Genomic DNA, 23,441 nt, shown 5'->3' on the forward strand with positions numbered 1-23,441 from the left:
GCTGCAGCCTCCATACGAAGGTCCGTACCGTGTTTTCGCGCGGGAAAGCATTTCTTCTTCTTCTTGTTTCCCGTTTGCGCCCCAAATCAAGGTCACGTTCGCTTCGCCGAATGATGGAGGACGCAGTTCCGAGTTCAGTCGCTGAAACCTCTAGGTTTCATCTGGGTGCGACCGACCAGGTCCTTTAATTTTGTCAAACAGATGTTCCTTTTAAGTTTATTGTAAATAATTAAAAGTGAAGTGTCAAATGTGGAAAGCTTTTTTAGTATTATATTTCTACCTGGTTAAATACGGAGACTACTCGAGACATTTAAAAAGGTACAACAGAAGGAAACTTCAGACCCCCATTCAATATCCGGAAACTGACGGAACGAAACTGAATCCTCGATGAAAGGTGCGGAAAAGCTAGTAACCCCATATTGAACGCAGTAGACATTTCAATTAGCAGCCATTCTCCACCATATATAAGACTAGCTTATGTCTAGAAACAGGAAAAATCTAGTTAAATTGCAGCTTGCCAAAACCTCTCCTTTCCTAGCAACCGTAAGGCTAGCAAAGGTACAAGAACACCCTTATACCTTTCAGGCACAAGACCCATAGATTCAGTTTAACAAAATTTGTGATATTGGACCAGCAAGAAGGACTAAGATCTTCAACGATGAAAGTTCCCCAAGACCGAGAACCTATGTCCCGATCCCGCTTCTGAAAGAAACTGGGAACGTAGGGTGTATCAGGCAAAGGAGAAGAAATAATTGATCTAACAATTTGTATTGTACTCCAAAAATTAGATTAGAGACTGCCAGGTCCTAGAAGCAGTGCTACTGTCCGACTACCATTACTTAAAATTCAGTTTGACTATTAATTATTATTATGTAGTCCTTAAGCGGGAGGAGTTGGTCAAGCTGGATTCTGTTAAAAAAACGGATAGTGTTTTCACAAATATTAGTATTGAGTCAATGCGGGGAGAATAGCTGAAAGAACTAGCGGTTTCTGCAAACCCTTCAGCACAAAAGTGTTGCAAGAGAAATTGGAACATTACGACAGCGGTGGTTACCAGTGAAGAAGCAAGAGCTTCTATACCATTCATTAAGTATTTTAAAGCACCTGACATAAATTTTATTTAATTTTATAATGGAGCAACCTATAAGAAGCATCTTTTTGGCGGAACTTGTTCTGAGCTACGTGCCTACTACTTGGTAGAAAATGATAACTATTCAAACCCAACCAACTTCAGACAAATTAGCTTAACATCATTTTCGCTAAAATGTATGGAGAGACGGGTTGCGAGTCATATTCGCGAAAAGGGGTTACGGTCGTACTCGCGAAATCAAAACTAACATGCTTACCAGCGTGGCAATGAGTCTCCTCTCCATTCGTTGGTTCCTAAGATAGAGTACGCAGGTCTGATAGACGAGTACTTGGTGGGGGTGCTCGTGGACATCAAAGGGACTTTTTCCCGTATCTCCTTTCAAAAATTCTGTGATACCGCCAGAAAATATGGTATTCATGACACCTTAGCTAAGTGGATCTGTGCTATGCAAAGATTGTTGTGTGCAAAAGCAAGTGTGAAGCGCTACGTGACAACAGAAACTACGAAAGACTGCCTCAAGGTGTGCTTCAGTGGAGGATGCTAATTGACTCACTACTTTTATGAACTGCAAGAACTTCCAATGCATGCTCAAGTATGTGGGGATAATGTGTTTGTGCTGCCTCTTGATCGAAACTTTGGAACGATGTGTCAAAATATATAACGCACCGTTGATTTGAGTGGCAGTTGCTGCCTCAGGAATTGGCTTTTAATAACTCTAAATAAAACCAAAATGGCCCTATTGATAAAAAGGTAGAGGAGAACAGGAGGAATGTACAACCCTTTGACTTTCTGGAAAAAAGAAATATAAACAAGTTATGGTAAATAAGACGCTTCTTTGTAACAAACATGTAGAAGCTTAGAAGCTCTCAAAACCATTGCCTCGACCTGGGGACTTAAGCTTTATATGGTCATAGAATATGTTACTACAATTTGGGCGGTGTTCGTCGATGCATCCGTAATATGATGGGTTTAGGTGAAACAGAAGAGTTTTCACAGTAAGCTACCCTCATTGCAAAATAACCGTATGTTTTGTCATTGCCGATTCCATTAACACGACATTTGGCCTCAATTTGCAGCCCTTGCATATATAGAAAATACTGAAATAAGACTACATAGAATATTTCTCTTAAAAACAGCGAGCGTGAGGAGCATAGAGCGAAAACCGAACAAGCTTTTGAAGCAGAAGCCTACTTTTCGGATAAAAATAAGAGATGGGCTCTTCCTTTGGGACAATATTCAATCCTTTTTCAGTATATGTGATCTTTAGAGCGACAATTTAGGGCATTGACGAATCATTGAAGGACGGGCGAATCGCGATCTGCGGCGATAACCAAACAGCCTTATGACCCTAAACAGTCACTTGGTCATCTCGAAAATCGTTCAAGGATGTACAACTCGTTTGAATTGCTAGGTCACGGTGGTGCAGGGGGAAATGAAATCTCGGATAACTTATCAATCAATCCCTCTCTTGCCAAAATCAGAACCAGCAATTGGAGTGCCAGTAGCATTGACTAATGCTTTTATCAAAAACGAAACAGGCTTTCTGTAAAGACAAATGGTAGAGGCGCTAGACATATCAATGTTTTTCTGGCTGAATCAAACACGTACTGCAGTTTATCCTGTTGAAAACCAATAAGACATGCAGAAAGTCCTGTCGGTCAGACACTTGTCACTCCTCTCTCATCCCTTCTCAACCGGCTCGGAGCTTTCTTTTGTGTTGTAAAAACAAAACGATAAGTATTTTGAAAAAAATAAAACACTTTTAAAATAGGTCCAAAATCGTGGTCCATTGTAGGTTTTCCTGAAGCCATTAGGGAGTGCCGTCTCCCCGTGCTTCAGGAGAGCGACCAAACCCGGGTCTGAAATGGGTCTTACTACGAAGCCCACCATATAAACGGGGGTGGCCTCTGAGAGCTCCAGAAGAATTACTGGAGGGTGCTCTCGGTCCGGTTGTTTTCGAGCGTTTCATGTAATGGCTATAGTTGTGCCTATATCGCGGATAGAGTTCCTTATGGATCCAAGCGTGGAGTTTTGCCGTACAACTCGGACGCCGTACTCCTAAATTGCGGCAGAAGTGCTAGGTAAGCCTGCACTTATGAATCAGCACCGCTGTACTAGTCACGGAGAGTTCTGATCGTAATCATCAAATCAAGCCCTGTTCGACGAGGACCGTGGAACTATGTTTACACGGTAGGTACTCGCGTTAAACCCTCTGGAACTTCATGTCCGTTTTATGTAATTCCTTCCTTCCTTCCTTCCTTCCTTTGCAAAAAATAAATTGCTGTGAAGTTTAGTAGAAGTGCGGGAACAATTACATTCCAGGCCTAACCAGGCAGCATTATTAGATGAGTGCAAACCCCAAAAAAAAAATAATTGCACTAAAGGCAGTTAGTCCCTAGATATAAGAGTAAGCTGCAGACTCTTCCTTATGCGTTCTTGTTGCCTCGAATTTATCATCTGCATCAGCAACAAAAAGTGTATTGGTTTTGTTTTGTACAATTCTCTACTTACCACGTCAACACCTTGCGAATCATAATAGGGTAGTGTACACAACTGAAACCCGCTGAAAAGGGTATATGCTTTAGGTGCTGAATTTGAATTTCAGAAAAGGCTTATAAGCAAGATACAAGCTCCGTGAGATTAGCGAATTAAACCCGACAAGTCTTCTTACTAAAAGCGTTGAAGTCACGGTCCAATTCGGTTATTATCACATACCATGAAGATGTTGAAGCGCTTTCGCGACACCGTTAAAGTTGCCATCACCCATGCTACGTTTTTCAAGAACCGCAGCAAAGGCTGAAGATCTAAAACAAAATAATGTTCACGTTACTTCGATAACTTTTCTCCACGAACAAATCTGGCGTTGAGAGCTTTCATACTCGAACATTTTCATATGCTCACTATATGATAATAATCGATGGCGCAACAATCCAAATTGGATCAGGACCTTGAAGTGTGTTAGAGCACTTCATTCGAGACCGTAACGGTACACTACAGTACATTGTAGGAGGCAATGTGGTCAGCATTGCGCTCGCCCGAGATTATTACCCGGATTTGACTCAGGTACTCATTTACAGCTGAGTCGACTATTATCCGACGTCAAATCACGATACAAATTCCACTGTCACCAGTGAGATTTGAACCATGACCTTCCGTAGAGCCTTGTGCTCTAACCGCTCAGCTATTCGGACATGCTGACAATACTTGAAGTTAAGCGAGCTGATTAAAATGCAAAGATGCCAATGGATAGATTATATATTAAAAAGACGAACCATTCTTCCCCCGTTTGTGTTATACAAGGACCGTGTTCCTTTTGAATCAAACTCTTATAGATCGTTTTCTAGAATATATGATTACCATAGATCCCTACGGCTTAGGGAATAGCGCGTTAACCATATTTCCAGCATGGATATTATTGTCAACAGAATGAATACACCATGAAAAATCAATGAAGCTCATCACGACACAAGGTAACTTCAGATCAATTCACTGACATATTTTAAATTGTGAATAACAACAAACCATCCAATACCGTATTATAACTTACCTTCCAGAAATCTGCATATGTTTGAATCGGAGATGTCGATCCATTGCAGTCAGAACAACGTCCAAAGCAGTATGGATAGCTTTACAAGATTCGAATCTAAATAGGTGGTATAAATCATTCAAAACCTATTGAAAAAAAAGATGAGAAGCCGCTGTCAATGAGTGAAATTATAATGTTTACCCTAGTGAGCACGAGAGGCCTATCGTGGTAATGAAGGGCAGCTGTTAATATTTGCTCTTCGTTGGCGTCTCCGGTTATCTGCAAACAATCAATCAAAATCTCCAATCTCAAAACTGATATAATACGTTCTTACTTCTAAAGCAGGTATATCGTGTCTTTTGCATGCCCAATGCGCAGTGTGATAAAGTCCTAGAAACTGAAGCGGGTTATTGGTCCGACATACCAATCCTGGTATGTCAGTTCGAAGCACTAAATCTGGTATCTCCGGTACTTCTGAGTCCCCTTTGAAACTATTGTTAGCATCCTTCTGTGCCACACCTGTACCAGCCAGGTTTGTACCCGATATGTCCAAGTGTGTCAAGTTTGACAAATTTTCCGCTAACATCGCCAACATCTGCAAGAACAAAATCGATAATAGAAGCATATTGTAAATGAAACTGACTGAATTATTCACCTGGTCTGGCAAATCATAAGTTCCGTGTCCAGGCACGGAACTACTCATCGAAATGTCAAGGTGCTGCAACGATCTCAACCGACTGATGATGTGGAATTGATTTGCTAACGGCCAAACGTTGAAAAGTATCAGCGTATGTAAATTCGGAAGAGTGCAAAGCGCTTCTAGACTGAACTCAGCGAAAATGCATGACGTCAAGTCGAGATATTGCAAGTCTTGAAGGTGACTGAACTGTAACGATGGTTGCAATACAACTCCATTTAAAACTAATCGACGCAGATGCGGTAAATTCAATTGAAAGTCAAGTGGGGTTTTCTCGTTCGGTTCACTTAATTTGAGTAAATCGACATTTAGACCAAGCTCAAGAGATTTCAGATTCTCTCCATATTTGGCGAGTGTGTGTCGTGATTCTTTCGTAACGCTGTTGCAGTACCAAAGCGAAAGAGAAGTCAAATTGTGTCTGAGCAGCAATTCAATGCCTGAAAATTTAATAAAAAAATAACTATCAGTTTATCTGGAATGGCATATCTTTATACATGATTGAAATTAAATGCTCGTAATCCTCGTAAACCTAAAAAGAATCCAATCCTTGAGTTATGTGGTGAAACACGACGGCGCGATGGTTGAAGAGGTAGCCTCTCAATCTCGCTGCTCTGGGTGCGAATCCCACTCGTCATGGGTATCTGTGTTCATCTTGTGTTTGTCTCACTAATAATAATCGTTGGCACAACAATCCATATTGGATCAGGGCCTTGAAGTGTGTTAGAGCACTTCATTCAAGACCGTAACGGTACACTACAGAACACTGTAGGAGGCAATGTGGTCAGCATTACGCTCGCCCGAGATTATTACCCTGATTTGACTCAGGTACGCATTCACAGCTGAGTCGACTGGTATCCGACGTCAAATCACGTTACAAATCCCACTGTCGCCAGCGAGATTTGAACCGCGACCTTCCGTACGACAGCCTTGTGCTCTAACCACTCAGCTATCCGGACACACTATTGAGAGCTTATCACCTTCACAGCGTTAAGTGTGGTGAAAGTGAAACTGAAGCACACTCTGATTATGTGGATACCCTATATACCCGTAAGGAGTAAACAGGAAACACTATATTGTGAAATTTGATTCCGTGTGTTCCCATGAATTATCCCTCAGAAGCAAGAAAGACTGCTTATTCAGTTACGTTCCACACCTAGCTAGACAAAAATCTTTCAATTATGGTGAGAAATGGCTAGTTTACAAATATGTTACCGCAGAGCCGTTTGCTCGGTATCAAGAGCGTAAAGTCTTACCGTGTGCTTGGTGGGATATTTTAGGTAAAATTTACTGAGAACTATTACCTTGCAACCAAATCTAAACAATGGAAATATATTGTACGCAGTTAGAGTTCTCAAGAAAAAGCGTCCATCCCTGAAGATAGATTGGCAGCAGTTGGCCTAATCCCCGTGCGCCGTTGACTTCGAACCATCAGATTTTAATTTATTTTGATCTTATGGATATGTAGTCATCCAAGTCATCTGGATTTTAGAAAAAAATGCTATCAGATTGCTGGCAGTGTATGAGAGACCACGGATAAAAGTAACTGCTTAACAAGTCGGCAGGAGCCGATGGATTTACCGTCGAACTTATTGAATATGTAGGCGACCAACTGCACCAACCAGTCCATCAACTTATGCTCCAGGTTTGGGACCATGAATCAATCAATGGTGGACACTAACAGTTAGGTATTATTTATTTCATGCAGGAATATATCACTCAGTGAAGCAATTATAGAGGTATTATGTCGCTGACTACCATCTGTAAGATATTCTCCGCTGTCTCGTTAGATCTGATAGTCCAATACACAATACTAAAGAATTCTCAATCCATCAACAACAGATCAGATTTTCTCTCGATGGAAAACTACACTACTACACCATCTTTCCATCAATTTCAAGGCCCCCTATGAAAGCATAGCACCGGCAAGAGAGAATTCGATATCTCCAATGTACGAAGTCAGAAAAACTTAGCAGGATTACTCTCCAAACCTATCATCATTACCAACGGTCTGAGAAAAGGGGAAGCGCTATCAAGCATCCTTTCTAACCTGGCTTTAGAAAATGTGATCCATGATGGTCACGTAGATGCGAGAGGCACTAACCTCTTCAAGTGTACCCAACTGCTGCTGTCAATACCGTTCTTGGAAAGGAAAACCATAAATGTACAAACTGCCTTCATCCATATCGAGCCGGCAGCAATAGGTGCGAGATCTTAGGCGACACATTACTGAAGGCAAGACGAAGTACAACATAAAATAGCAATGTCCAACGGCAAACGGCAAACAATAAAGATAGGAGATTTCAACTTTAAAACGGTTGACAATTTCTCCCATCTAGGGCCAAAGATTACAACCCAAATAATTATGATACCAAACTTTTCGCAAGACGATTGGCAGCCAGCAGAGCCTTTTTTAAATAACAGAAATTATTCTGCTCGAGACGTCTCACCATAGGATCAAAACTCCTATTATACAAGACAATATTCTTGCTACTCCTCATGTATTCGTTAGAGGCCTGGGGCCTTAATAAGATACTGCGAATTCTTAGTCATGTTCGAGAGGAGAATCCTTACCAATAGTTTTTGGCCCCCTGCAAGTGACTACAAAAAGAAGGCGTTTCAGACCGTGCTTCAGGCGCCAGGCAGCTGCGAGGGAATTACATTTGTAATTCCGCCGCCCTGTGTTGAATTGTACGCCTAAACTCCACGAATTATATATCCAGAACCCATCCGCAGATTCCCTAGCCTAAATAATGACGAAACTCCACGAATTATATATCCAGAACCCATCCGCAGATTCCCTAGCCTAAATAATGACGAAATCTATAAGCAAATCAAGTTGTGAATAAAATCCGGCTCAATAGGTTGCGGTGGGCGGATCATTTAATCCGTATGGATGTGGATGATCCAGCCCGGAAAGTCTATAAGGGCAATATCTATACCAGAAGAAGAAGACGAGGCAGACCCTGCCTGAGCTGGAAAGATGGCATAGGTCAGGACGCCAGACAACTTTTAGGAATATCGAATTGGTGGACCTCGGTGCAAAACCGAGATGTCTGCAGTTCCTTATTAAGACAGGCTTAGACCGGATACCGGTTGTTGCGTCGTTGATGAAAATGATTCGCAGAAATTACCCAACAGGATAATTTGAAAAATATCACGCATCTAGTGACATATCAACATACTCCTCATCTCGATATTTAGTCAAATAACGTTATTCACTATATTTTGTCTAACTTATATAAACATCAAGAGGGTAGTAACTGTTCCATTAGCGTGTGCCAGTTATTGTGTAAACCCAATTATAGTACTTGAAATTCCTATGAGAACGCTCTTAATCATCACGGCAGTTGGATAGTATGATCGTGTGCACAAAGATTGCGAAAGTACATGCCAAGTGTTTTACGCAGAAGCTATCTTTGAGACAATACTTTTGAGAGAATACTATCGCCAATGGTACGGCCGAGAGTTTGATTGAGATTGAAAAAAGCCATTTTTGATGTTTACTGTCACACTTTCAGAAAAGGCACCATTATATTTTCCTAATCATTAAAGATTAACAAGAAATAAACCATATTTTTTCAATTTAGATGGAATATATAATACAATATAATCTTTTAGAAGCAGATTAGGTATGAATCTACCATTTATCAAAAATGTGCAAATATTAGGATTTTCCTTATATTTCAAAATAGTTTGACTTTTTAATTCTTTACGATGAAATATTGATGGAATATGATTCATACAATAACTATTCAAAAATGTACATCAATGCATTTGAAAGCTACTTGAAGATTTTTGTAGAAAATATTACGTCAATGATATGCAAATGGACCAATCTAATTTATTTTGATCGATATTTTACACGAAACCCGTATTTCTGATCGCCAAAAGTGGAAAAAATAGCAATATGGGACGCAAGACGTGGTCAAATTGAAATTTTAAGTGGAATGGACAATTCGATTGTGAAAATCAACAAAATTTTTGGTATTTCGAAGTGTCGCGTTCATACAACTATGGAGAGCGCCAGTGAAACAAAGTCGTATTTTGATCGAAAACATGCTGGGACCGAAAAAAACACCAGAATCTGAAGTTCGATATGTTCTGTTCCTTTCTAAATAAAAGCCTTTTTAAAATCGCGCCGAGTAATCGAAGAGAATTGAAGAATACAATGACAAACAATTTCAACAACTACGACCTAAGTATGATTGAAAGAAAAGAATTAATTTGGACGCATTGCTGTGAAGAAACTTCCTCTCAAGCCTGAACATCTTGGAAAACAATCGCCAAGTAAGAATGGTATGCCCAACCAAAGAAACATCGATGTTTGACTGCCTTAAAGTGGCTTGAATTAATATGACTAACGGGAAAATTCTAAAATTAGTCAATAAAATGCCAAGGATTTGCTGTGCTATGATCGAAACGATCCCCTTACATGCACATTTTTTTTTTTCATCAAATACAGTTATGTGGGGTATGAAATTAAAGGTCTCGGTTAGTACTTTTCGAAGCCGGTCTTACTTTTGACATTTGTGGGAAAGGTGGGAAGAGCGGGGGGTTGAAAGTGATCATTTCTTTAACGAACCCATTCTCAGAAATTACACAACCGCAAAATCTGAAAAAAATCAAGAAGCTGCCACTATATGGTGCCTAGGCTCTGAAATACCCTCCATACCGATACCTGTTCAAATAAAGTTAATAATAGTACATTATTATAATTTTTAGTAATTGGCAGGAAAACCCACCTTAAGCTCACCCCAGAATTACGAAATTTTGCAGCAATATAGGTCACATCATAGTTCATGATCCTGCCAAGTTTCGTAAAAATCGCACTATCATTAACAAAGTTATAATAGCTCAAAACTGTTGCTTTCTTTAAAACTATATTGATCTATTAAAACCTCCTTAATAATAGTAGGATTTACAACAATCTTCCCCGTAACTTGGTTTGTTATGGTTGATATAAAAGCTAAAATGCCACATTAAGGAGTTTCTCAGAAAAGTTGCAATTTGTAGTACTTTTTACAAATTTTATTTGGGTAGAATTGTGACGTATTTGAAACCTACCCATCATGTATGGCCGTCTTTATGAATATTTCTAAATTGTACGGAAAGTTTGAACTCACAAAGTAGGAATAATTTCAGAAAATGCAAATTGAGATTCATCCGATTTGATTTCTCCCTTCCCAACCGCAGAATTGCTGAAAAGTATGGATTCACTAACCACAAATATAAGAAATAATAATACTAAAATCAATTTCCTCTCAGTTTTTGGAATCACCGTAAAAATTAAGCTAGTATTTCTGTTACTCAGATACTTTTCAAGAAATCTTCGAACAGGAAAATGTAATTAATTGAAAACTAGACTATTTGAAGGTTATTGATTGATCGTCAGTAATGTGTGGCTGTTCTTGAACCATGAGCATGTGGACGATTTTGATGAAACATTAAGTTCACATATGTGTCTGAACTTATCTCCAAAAACTTTCTTTAGAAAAATTAAAAGTACCTTCTCTTTTCTAACTTCTCTATTTTTGAATTCTTTTATAAATGCACTAAGAAACAAAGCAACATAAGAAAATTTAAAAAAATTAAAAAAGAAATATCAAATTATTGCAAGTTGCAAATACAAACGAAGCGCACATAATGGGAGAATATGCATAAGTATACTGAGCTTCCTTGAGTTCCATTTGGATGGCCGATACAAACATTTGCCACAAGTGCCCAGTAATAAACGTTTCTTTTTCATCCAAATTATTTATAAATCCCGGAAATTCAAAGTGCCGCTATGGAGTATTCTAGCTACGCCTCTTGTTAAAAGGAAAGTAAAGCCTGAATCCTCTGAAAAATCAATGAACAATTATCAAGCCTCCCACTGCTATGATTGCAGAAAGATTGTGCCTCATATCCACACTAATAATGCACCACACACCAGCACAATTTATGGCCCCTTGTTTCGCCTTCCTTTACTGATAAGGAAATTATGGTGAGTTTTAAAATTGAACACGAGTGAAGCGAAGTTTCCATCTAGACAAAATATTGCATTATCAAGAGGAAATGAAATTAAATTAGCTGCAACATAACGTAACTTTTACTGCCCTTGCAACCATGACATAGTCGAACAAGATAAAAGGACATCTATCATATAAAACACAAAGTTTGAAGGTTTCCAGAGAGTGCTACGTTTAGGTAATGGAAATGAATAGGGGCTCGGGTCCAGGTTAAGTGTTAATGATCCAGGACGGTTGACTATAACTGCAGCTCAATTACGGAAGAAAAAAGGTTAGGGCTTATGGATTACAATATAATTTGATGGAAGTGTGAGCGAGGGATACAGTAGAAACATTCTGTTCGATAAATTGAGTTGAGCAAGAAGTCCAAGAAACCTCATATTTTTTTAGAAAACGGCCAAACTTCACCCACATACGGAGTTACTTGTATCACTTCTGAGACCTTGATCAATCAATAGTATCAAAGTTCAGCGTTTTTCAGAAAATAACTCGGACTTTATCTGATTAACGAAATTTAAATATACTTTTTAATAAAGGCTATTGTTCTATATTTGACAGAAACATAGGAGAACTTGCAAGCTGGCAACGTGACAAGTTGCTTATTCAGTATTTTTTTTACATCAGGATGAATCATTCACAAAGACTAAAAATGTTTTACTAGAAAATGGAGTGCTAACCCAAAGTCGTTAATAGCAAAAATCATATTGCCTCCGCAGCAAACGTATCGTCAACTTAAATTTCCTGAAAAAAGTGAAAAGCGAAACTAACGATCATCACGATACTCATTCATTACAAGAACGAATGGGAATTGACAAATATTTTTATTGAGTCACGTGATTTCCAGATTTGAATTTGAGAAAACCAAAGAAGAACATGATCAAAATGTTAGAAAAAGGCAAACAAATTCCAGATGGAGATGTAGGTCATTTCATTAGCAGCAGAAAAATGTTGACAAAACTGTTGTGGTCACACTATTCGAACTTATCAAATAGCCATCGAAGAACCATATCAATATTAAATAGCAGCATATGAACCCAGTGTGGTGGTGCCAAAAGTTGCTACTTAAACTCGACTGAACGGTCCTGACATGACATTCGAGCATCGCTACCAGAGGAAACTAACAAATTAGTTCATTAAGATTTTCACTTCCCGACTTTTGGAGTTAATCCAACTACTGTCAATTATACTTTAAAGGGTGAAGTTGCAAAGGTCCACGTAACCGAATGGGGAAATCTAAACTCCAACAGGAGAAAGTCCTTATGAAAGAACTTGAGGCTGCTGGAGCGATATTTTTGCTATTCCTCTAAGAAGGGGGTCATGCAAACTAGTAGGGCTTTCAGCCAACATTACGCCTTAAACTTTGACATGGAAAAAACGTAGTAATGGTCCCGACCATCAATAATATATATTGTATTCCATATACAACTACCCATGTCCGCAGAGACGTTCTTATATTCATTAAAGCCTACGAGTGGCGTAAAAGGGCGTCCAAACAAGCATTTCAAGGGACAGTACAATTTGCGTAATATATAAGGACTAAGTGCTTGGAGCTGCTGCTCTATCCAGTCTTTTAACCTAACCTAATGTCTATGTGGACATGGCTTTCGTCAAATTGGTAGATATATGATACATTTCACAACATCGTTTTAGCCACATATTATCTTGTAGATACGATTTAATGAGAGACTCGAAAAGCCACCCGACACGATAGTAAGGCATAGTTTCTACGTTCTATCCAAATTATTGATTAATATTAGGAATATATGAATGACGACACCACGCAGTTTATTATGTTTGGTCAGAATGGACTATTGATAACCACTTCAAGAGGAGCATAGCATTTTCAATGTACGAACAAAAGTACGGTCTATAAAAGCACTGTCCTAACCGTGTGTTGAACCTCCGAAACCCAAACCTTGCACACAATGCCAATATGTCAATCATGTTATAAATCATATAGTTGCACGCCAGTACCTAAAAAAAAGTATTTACCCGAAAGAGAAAGAAGGTGGACGGCACTTATAATCATACATACGGACCGCTTATGAAAAGATCAAACGATTGATTCAACATCTATTGATCGCAGATCAGTAAAGTGAACGGCGAGGCTCTAGTCAATTTGAAATGTTTTTTTACTTCTCAAGAATTTTACAGGACCACTTGTTGCTTCCACGACATAAGGAAAGCTTTAAAAGATTAAATGACAATATTTATTTCATCGCTACATCCGCTTTGGCTGTTTTGTTTAAAATCTGGGAACGCAGATAGCTCAAATCCAACATCTGTGCTGTTATATGCGAACAACACATGAAGAAGAAGTACTATTACTCAAATGCTCCATGCCTTCATTAGCGCCTGGCTCAACTGTGCCATACAATTAGTCTAGTCCAAACTACGTCGCCGTACCGACAATGATGACGTTTAGATGCGGTGGATATGCTATGCCTCATTTAGAAGATATTGGGAACGATTTAGTCTTAAGCTTCAACTCCACCTTACCCCTTTCATAGAAAAAGGAGCGTAGTATATGGTATACCGAAACATTAGTGTCCAGTAATGTCCACCAAATATCGTCTTATAGGACGTCAACCGCACCTACGAGCCTACCCGCCATAAATCGTCATTAGGTTCAGCCTTTTTTTAAAGAAAAATACGTGTGACAGATAAGCATCGGGTTTCAATATTTTTGAACTAAAGAACAATGGAATCAAACCAATAGAAAATATCTGAATGATTCCAAACAAATATACGTAGTAAGTACAATTTGGTCTTTACCCAAGCAGTGAAATGTGCCGTCATGGTGTTATGGGATTTTGCATTAGCCTGCTTCAACTGCGCCCCAAACGCCTTGTGAACGGGTGCTGAATTATAGGGTGTTGGCGCCTCCAAGATATGACTGTGTTAAAGAATAAAAACAGAATCTTGACACATCCACCCATCTATTATTTCGGCGATTTACCTAATTTTTTTGCATCCAATCCTATTTTTCAATGCGAAGTGATGATGGCCGCTCTTCAGTCCTGTTGAAGGCTCATATTAGTGTAGGTCGAAACGAGTTTACCAAAATGATAGATATCGTATAAAAGCAGGATGAGCTCATTGCAGATTTACACAAAAATGTCGTAGGATAGCGCCGTAGGGTAGTCCGGATAGCTGAGTGGTTAGAGTACAAGGCTGTCATACCGAAGGTCGCGGTTCATCTCACTGGTGGCAGTGGAATTTGCATCGTGATTTGACGTCGGATACCAGTCTACTCATCTGTGAATGAGTACCTGAGTCAAATCAGGGTAATAATCTCGACCGAGCGCAATGCTGACCACATTGCCTCCTACAGGGTTCTGTAATCTTGTAGTGTACCGTTACGGGCTCGAATGAAGTGCTCTAACATACTTCAAGGCCCTGATCCAATTGGGTTGTTGTGCCAACGATTATCATGATTATTATAAGCACTTGTCACTAAAGTCTTGTATTGTTCATCATATCATGTGTTTACTCTACTGGTTATTGTCCAGTCTATCATATGTCGAGAGTTCATTACTTGAACTGCTGAACTGAACTTAATATGAATTGTTAACAACCGAATTTAGTAGTGCAATTTATGAATCGGCCTGCAAGATTCAAAAGTTCCTGATTTTGGACTGACGAAATAAGCAACGGTATTTTGTTTTGGGACTATTAAGAAAATTGTAAAAGAATATATCAAATGAAACCTGAACAAAATCATATGGTCAACTTTAGTAAAGTCCAACCGGGATAATGGTTTGATATTGTAACGTTTCAGCTTAATGAAACCTGGAGCCCAGCGCTTCACTGAACGACGTGGCAGTTACTTTTGTACATGGCTAGAAGTCATCTATTATATAACAACGTCGGGAAACCGGAAGCTGGACGCTTCAGATATGAAAGGTTTTGTGTGTTTCTTTTGTAAAGACATTTGAGTGTGCATTTGCTCCATTTGCACATAATATATGCATATATTACGTGAGAATATGCACTTTCGCGTAATATTCACATTCAAAGTCTTGAACTTGCAAAGAAGCGACAATTTGGACCTATTATATCTTTGTTACTAATAGTGCGATTTCCACCCACTTGGTGGGATTATGCGCGATATTATAGCCTACATTATTGCAGGACCAACTTAAGGGGGGTTTTGCTGCCAATTACTAAAAATTATAATAATATACTACTATTAACTTTATTTGAGCAGATATTGCTATGAACGGTATTTCGGAGCTTAGGCAGCCTCTTGATTTTTTTCAGATTTTTCGGTTGGGTAGTTTCGACCCCGCGCACCCCCACCTCTCCATCAAATGTCAAAACTAATACCGGCTTTGAAAAGTACTAATCGGGACCCTCCATTTGATATGCCACATAACTATATTTGGTGAGAAACAATTTACACCCCCCTATTTAAGTATGGGGATGCCCTTAAATTGTAATTCACTGTATTTGGTTTCAATCGCTATAACCGTTTCCGAGAAAAATGCGTGCAACGGACAGACAGACAGGCAGACAGTAAACCGGTTTTAATAAGGTTTTATTAAACCTATTCACTCCTTAGTGGAGTATAGGGTATCAACAAAGTCAGGACGTGCTTCAATTCCATTCATTCATGACAAGTAACACAGTGAAGTTGGTAAGCTCACAGCAGCGAGACAAAGGCAAGGCGTACACAGACAACGATGAAAATTGAAATTTGAAACCAGATGAGCAAGATTGAGAGACTGACCCTGTACCTCCTCAGCCATCGCGCAGTCTACGCCATATAAGGTGCCGTAGCTCAACTCTAGATGTCGCTGTACCAGATCAACTTCACCATTCACACGATCGCCATGAAAATTGGTATATATATGTAACTTTTAATTGAAAATATTTTGGTGCCCTGCCCACATTGTTGTACATTACCCCTAGATGATGCCGCAGTGAATCAACCTTTCAACCAGTCGTCATGACAATCAATGGCGATAATTGGTGAGATATTAATTTCTGAAAATTATTGAGAACGAAAACCGAGACTCGCGACTGGAAACAGAACGAAACAAAGCTGAAACAAGTGATGAAACATCAAAAAAGGGGATACAAGATTTGACTGCTTCTGGGTTTCAGCTTCCACTTCAAAAACGACCGAAACATATCAACAACCAATCTAGAAATCTTCGAGCAAAAGCTGCAATTACCTAAGAGCAGGACACACAACGTGAAGCTGTAGCTAGTAGTATATATGAATTAAATATATCGCGTTATTCATTTTTATGACAGTGACATTCTATGCCCTCTTGGGATAGAGAAAATTTACAGGAAATTGACAACTTGTTCTACTATAACTAAATAATAGTAAGATTCTCTAAAATGTTATGTTTATATTATGGTTTAGGTTCTTGCAAAACTATATAATCCTAGGACCAATTTAGGAGAGCATGAAATATTCTTCTTCTTTTTCTTCAGTGGGGTCGGCTCATCGTGATGGGTTTTACCATTTAATTCTACCAAATGCCTGATCTGAATACAATCGCGAGGTATTCTAATCCCCATCCAGCGTATCAAGCCACCGTTGATTCGGCTGGCCTTTTGGTCGCTAACCATCGACTTCGCTGTTCAGAGCAATTTTTGCAAGTAAATTATTGTTAGTGCGAATTATGTGACCATATCATCGAAGACGCCTCTCTTACAATTTCTCCACGATCGGTGCAACCCCATATCAATCGCCGATATCCTCATTTCAAATGTGATAAAAGCGTGTCACGGCACTAGTCCAACGCATCATCTTAGTTTCCATTACTGCAAGGCGCCGTTCATTGTCTTTTATAGTCAGCTAACACGCAGAACACTATAGGGCGAAAGAGTGGATGGAACTACGTTAAATTTTGAGTTTGATACGTTCGCTGATATGTCGACCACAAAGAACACCAGCTGTGGAACGCCACTTCATCCACTTTGCGCAAATGCATGAAGCAATTTCATAACGCAATTCTCCATTGGATGATTAAAAGTCTTGGGCAGGTCACTGTCGCTGACAGGAATTGTGCCTGTTTCATTGAGATCGGTCGTTAAGAATTCAGTTTTATTTAGATTCAATCTGAGACCGTGTTGCATTCCAAGTTGTAGAGATCAGCATAGGATATATTTTGAGGCTCTAGATCTCTCTAGATTGTATATAAAAGCATCATCGTGATTTTGGTTTGGGTGGTTGCTAAGAATGAGCCTCACTTCACTTTTACTTTCTAACCCTTCATTCCCCTACTTTGACCCCGATGTCAAATCTGAGACCCAAATGTTAAATACGGTGCGGTACGGGCATAAATATTGAAAAGGTACAATGATTGGGTGTCCATTGGATGTCGTTGACAGTGGTATCGGTCGGTTCCCAGAAAGATCGCTATACCTCTTGATGTTTGCGGCATTGTGCTTTTGTTTTCGTTGTTTGTGAGATTCCGCTTCGAGTTAAGGAGCATTACAATTGCGTAGTGCTACGCAGTGGAGATTTCTGAAATAGACATGCTACTTCCATTTAACCGAAAATCTTGCATCCGAGTTGTTTCTCAGCAGGTGGCAGAAGATGATCTTTGAAGAAGCGCGCCCAGCTTGACAATTTAGGTGAGGCACTTACATGCTCCCGACTGTCACAGAGATAATAGCTGAAATAATATTAGAGCGGACCAAAGAGATCCTCATAAGGTTAATTATCTTGCAGCAGGCTAGTTTTCGCTATGAATCCTCCTGTATCCACTACTTCAACACCATTCGAACTATTGTGGATTAATGCGGTGAGTTTAAATCCCCGGTTCACTTGCTTTCCCTCGCTTTCAAGATTGTTTTCGTTAACGCCAACACTGAGTTTATCTGGAGTGCTTCGCACAAAAGGGATATTAAAGAGAAACAAATAGCTATTATGAGACCAACATATGATGACACAAAAGCCACTTATTGATTCGAAATAAAATTCATGTTGTATGGATGTGCCATCGTCTCATACTCAAGGAGGGCGAGTTCGAATGTGGCTTGAGGCAACATCAAATGAAGAACTGCTGAGTACGGACCAGATAACGAAGAAGTGTTGAATAAAATATGACAGTAGTATGTAAATCACACTTTAAGAAAGTGCAAAAATCCATTGTTGAATATGTCAGTATGCCACTCAATCGAATTTACTATTCCAGGATGGCTGACAATTGAGTGGTCCAGAATAGTGCACGCTCTCGAGAAAATATATTATTGTAATAATAATATATATATATATATAATAAAATAAATGTGTAATAAAATAAATAATTATATTAGTGTAATAATAATAACCCGGCGAAGCCGGTCCCAAGGCCAGTTTTGACAGGATGAGGAATGGATAGCTTCAGTCTGAATGGCTGTACGCCACCGCAGTGTTTCAGGGGGTAGGTGAGGAAAGTGCAGGAACTTTGGAGTCTTGCAGATTACTCACTGAGGAAGCTATCCCAACACCTGGCAGTTAGGTATAAAATGCAAATCCATCCAATGAGAAGAAAAACAAATTTGCGGTCCGGTACGGATAATCGGCGGAAGTCGTCTGGCTTGGTGACTGGGTGGGGCTCCCGTAATGGACAGCACGGCGTCGAAACCGCTAGTCGTGGGGCGATTCGACGTCTAGGTGCCACGACGACCAGGAGCATAGCTCCACCTGCTGCAGCTGTTTCGCCACAATCTGTGGCGATCACTGCAGCAGGTTCGCGTAGGCAGCGGATGAAATGGACTGAAAAAATGAACCTCGTCATCATCCGCTCCTACTACGAAATAACGGCGGGGCGGGTACATCTTACCGCCCCTTGTTGCACCAGAGATTCGTCGAGCGTTTCCCGCAATTCGCGCACGTGACTGTACAGCGAATCGCAGACCAGTACCGCTTTATTACTCGCAGCGACACAATCCCGGCCACCATCAGGGGAAACTGGTGACCGAGAGTCGATGGGGGCAGAGGCGGCAGCATTAACAACACTCAGTACTCGCCGAAGCACTCTTCTCTACCGTCCAGCTGAAATTCGGGACGAATTCCATAGAGCGTGCATAGAATTCTCGGATATGGACCCTTTGCATAGACCAGGTATTCCCAGGCTCTATGCATCTCCAGCAACTCCGGGAATTCTATCTCAAATCAATGATGAGACTGCATCTCGGCTGTGTGCTGACAAGTCGCTGCTGCAACTACAATCACTTGCGTATTGTGGTGCAATTGCCACTGTCAGATTGCACGGTCAGAAGATTCGCTTTCGTGTTATTGGTTTGAGTGATTAAAGAGATCCACCATGGAAAATTCCCCACTCAGCATGCTGAGCATGTTGAGTAGATCATCGCCGAAGGCAACCACTATGCCAATACGCCTGGCATGAATTTTACGGATGTTACCGGGGAGGAAACAGCAGAACGGATAAACAGCTCGAAGAACTGCGGGCCCAGGGCTGGATCGGGTGCAGAATTTCTAGTATAGGAAATTTACCAACGTACACAGTCGGTAGGCACCCAGTATAAATGAGGTCATGAGTCAGCCGGAGGAATTTCCATCCTTTCCCCTTTCCACATCCACGACTCAGTAGTTATATGACAAGCAACTAGAGGCCAAAGAAACCTCTTTAGTTGCTATATCGATATGTCAAGGCTTTTGATAGCGTTCCGCATACCTGGCTAATCGACATCCTACATCTGTATCGCATTGATCCAAAACTAATAAAGTTTTTGGCGACAGTCATGGAAGTGTGGCATACCACCTTATCGGTGCGTACATCTGAAGGTGCTAATACCTCAGAGCCCATCCGTATACGAAGGGGCATCTTCCAGGGGATACGTTAAGTCCCCTTTGGTTTTGTATGGCACTGAACCCCCTTTCATGGCTACTGAATGATGCTAGAGGGCATGGTTTTGCAATAAAGTATGACCTACATGCTCAGTGCGAACTGACACACTTGATGTACTCAGATGACATCAAGCTGTATGCTGGGACTGACGACCATCTTCGTCTGTTGCGAATAATAGACATATTCAGCCGTGATATTCGGATGGAATTTTGATTAAACAAGTGTAGAATCCAAGCCATCCGCAAAGGTCGTCACGAGCCGCATGCAGTATTGGTGACCCCCACATCGAAGCTATGACCGAGACAGACTTTACCTAGGAATTTTGCAAGGAACCCATGCTCGAGTTGGTGATCTGAAGGATGCTCTGCTGTCCGAATTCCTGCAACGTGTAAAGCTGCTGCTGAAATCGCATCTCTCCGGGGAGAATAAAATAAGCGCGTTAAATGTATTCGCTATCCCTTCACTGGCTTATGCATTCGAAATATTGCCGTGGACGAAGACCGATCTGGAAAACATCCAGCGGCGGATAAGGACAACTGGAGCGGATGAACCTGCCTCGTGACATCGGAGGAAGGTGGTTTATGTGGCGGCACAACATCTTCGCCAAGTCGACTCGTTGCGGGCTTATTTCTACAGCAAAGAGCAGGTGAGTCCCTTGCATACGGCTGTCTGTAAGGCAGACTGTGGACTGACTCTACTTAACTTGAAGGATCGATCTTTTAATCCTCTTAGTGGGGTGAAGTCGGAACAAGAGCGGATCGATGAATGGAAGTCGAAGGCAATGCACGGCAAACACGTGAATTGTCTTTGCCAGCCATTTCTCGAACAGATGGATGTGTGCTGGGGAACTCTTTGTTGAGACAGAGGAGTTGATGTGTGCCATTCAGGGCGGCGTGGTTGCCACCCGAGCTTGTAAAAAGCTGATCATGAAAGAACAGGTGAAGAACGACCAGGGCAGAATTTGTGGTTCGGCATTAGAGACGTTGGACCATCTCATTTCTGGCTGTACTGTAATGGCACCGGTGCAATACATCACCAGGCCTAATGCTGTATGTAAGGTTATCCATCAAAACCTTGCATACAAGCATGGGCTGATCACGGGAACATGTCCGGTTTACCGATATGAGCCGCAAGCAGTACTTGATAGTTCTGCTTACAGCATGTAGAGATTAATACCCTGATTTGACTCAGATACTCAGTCACAGTTGAGTCGACTGGTATCCGACGTCAAATCACGATTCAAATCCCACTACCGTCAGCGACCTTCTGTAAGACAGCCTTTTGCTCTAACCACTTAGCTATCCGGACATATATTAGTGTAACTGGTAAAAATGCGAAATTGCTAAAAGGAAATTGCATTGAACTATTCGCAGCTCTGTAGACATGCAGACGGGACGATTCTCGTAATGCTGAACACAAAAGAATGAACTTCTGACCTTAAACCCCACCGGACATTATACAGCTGCACGCTTTGACCCCATTACCTATTATAAATACCCATCAAAAGGCAATCGCGGCAAACTCATGGCAAAGCAATCAATCAAGTCTGGAAGTGAAGACGTTGTTTATTTAAACCGGAAAAAATCTGCAGATGCTTCAGAAGGCCCGCTCTACCTTATTCCTTGGCACTACAAGTGCATGACAGTCAGAAGTCAACAGAAGCAAAACTTGGATTTTCTTCAAAAATATCCAAAATTAAAACCTTTCTTTCGGTTGCTACGAAAACCCTTGAACGCAGGATTTTGTTTGCTGGTTCACAACGATTACTGTTAACATGGATTATTGATTATATGATTTTCCAGAAAAAAGTTGAAAAAAACAGGAGCTTATTATCAGGTTGATCCTCGCAAAAGTAGGATAAATATCTGCAAACCAGACATATAGGAATATAGCTCTTCCTTCTACAGAAAGGAGGCGAACACGGTGAATTATAAAACTTCTTCAATTGTCAAATAACAATATTGTGTAAGATTGTTTACAATTTTGTCAACTGATGTAACGCAGGATGTAATGGAAGGATTCAAAAATTAATGAAGTTATTCTTCCTACTCTAAAATTTTTGTAAACAGTAACTCGATGAGGATCTTACCTTTGTCAGTGATTTCGCTATTCCGAAGGTGCACATATCGCAACGGAGTCCTGTCTACATCTCGGAAAACCTGGACAAAGCCGTCCGTTATCTGTTGGCACCGTCGCTGGTGGTACGCCAGGAATCTATCACAAATTTCATTGGGGATCACGATACCTTCGCGTAGTTCCATCTTCCTGTCATCGCAAACAATCTGTATGTTCTTGGACAGGAAGTAGAAGACCGTCTCAAGCAGGGTGGGGAGGTCCTCGTTGAGGATCCCGTTTTCTTTTAAACGCACCCGACCGCTCATGTTGTCAACACGACCTCACTAACAGCCGCAACACTTCCACACGCCTCCCTTGTTGACACTGGCGCAGTATTTCCCGAACTTTGCCGTTGATTCACTGACTTCCCGTCGCAGTGCAAAAGTCGATCTAAAAATAAAAAGACAAACTCGAAATGGCGAGAAATTTTCGCGAATTGTGGAGTCAATTCACAAAATGCCTCGAAACACGGTCGCTTCGCTAGCGTCCGGGCACACCACACTGGGTACAGTGCTGCTCCGGGCCAATTGTTGATTTGCACTAGTTTTTACCATTCGTGGACAAGAGTCCTTGAAATGCAGCGAATCGTCGTTGCAAGGCGGTCTGCCTCCCGAATCACCGTCAATTCTGAAGCATTTCACTCTTGGCCAGGTGTCGCCTACAAGGACACTCTCCACTTGCACCTCACGTGCCACGGCAATCGACTGCCACTTGCTCACGGCCGCGAGACCACTTTCTTCGCCGCCGCCACTCGTAAACTTCAATAAAAAATTTCACGTAAACTTCTGGCAAATTTTGACAGATTACGCGCACTCGCGACACTTTTTGCGTATTGAAGTCGGTCCGGATTTCCGCCTGCGAATTTCCATCCGCCGAGTTTTCAATCGCATTCAACAAAGTTCTGGCCGACTTCTGATTGCCCAACTGTTACACTTGCTTTTTTGCCAATATTACGGAATAAGCAAGAGAAATCTCCCCGACGAATGTTCCAGTGACATTTCTTATCTGACATTTACAACTTCTACACTTGACGTCCCAACTCACCTTCTCACCTCGGTCGGCTTTGGCTTTCTTCGCGGAGCTTTCGCTTTCCTTTCTTCCCGAAATCCCAGCTGATTTCTATTTACCTTAATTTCTCCATAAACACAAAGACGGGTCGAAGCGAAGCAGATCACCGAACTCTGAT

At 40.9% G+C, this 23,441-nt stretch overlaps 1 protein-coding gene across 4 annotated transcripts in view; it reads right to left on the minus strand.

The window, feature by feature from the left end:
* LOC119650345 (protein zer-1 homolog) overlaps positions 1–23,438 on the minus strand; it is a 41,786-nt gene extending 18,348 nt beyond the window's left edge. The window contains exons 1-6 of one of the 4 annotated variants that reach the window (XM_038053015.1): positions 23,300–23,438; positions 22,230–22,645; positions 5,272–5,750; positions 4,951–5,211; positions 4,818–4,895; positions 4,638–4,762 (exon numbers count right to left, since the gene is read on the minus strand). In XM_038053015.1, coding sequence (XP_037908943.1) covers positions 4,638–4,762; positions 4,818–4,895; positions 4,951–5,211; positions 5,272–5,750; positions 22,230–22,521 — 1,235 coding nt within the window. In that variant the 5' untranslated portion in view covers positions 22,522–22,645; positions 23,300–23,438. The other 3 variants (XM_038053016.1, XM_038053014.1, XM_038053017.1) reach the window with 3 other exon arrangements.
* Between the last annotated feature and the right edge of the window lie 3 nt (positions 23,439–23,441).

This window comes from Hermetia illucens, chromosome 2, assembly GCF_905115235.1.
Source record: "Hermetia illucens chromosome 2, iHerIll2.2.curated.20191125, whole genome shotgun sequence".
NCBI classification, from domain to species: Eukaryota; Metazoa; Arthropoda; class Insecta; order Diptera; family Stratiomyidae; genus Hermetia; species Hermetia illucens.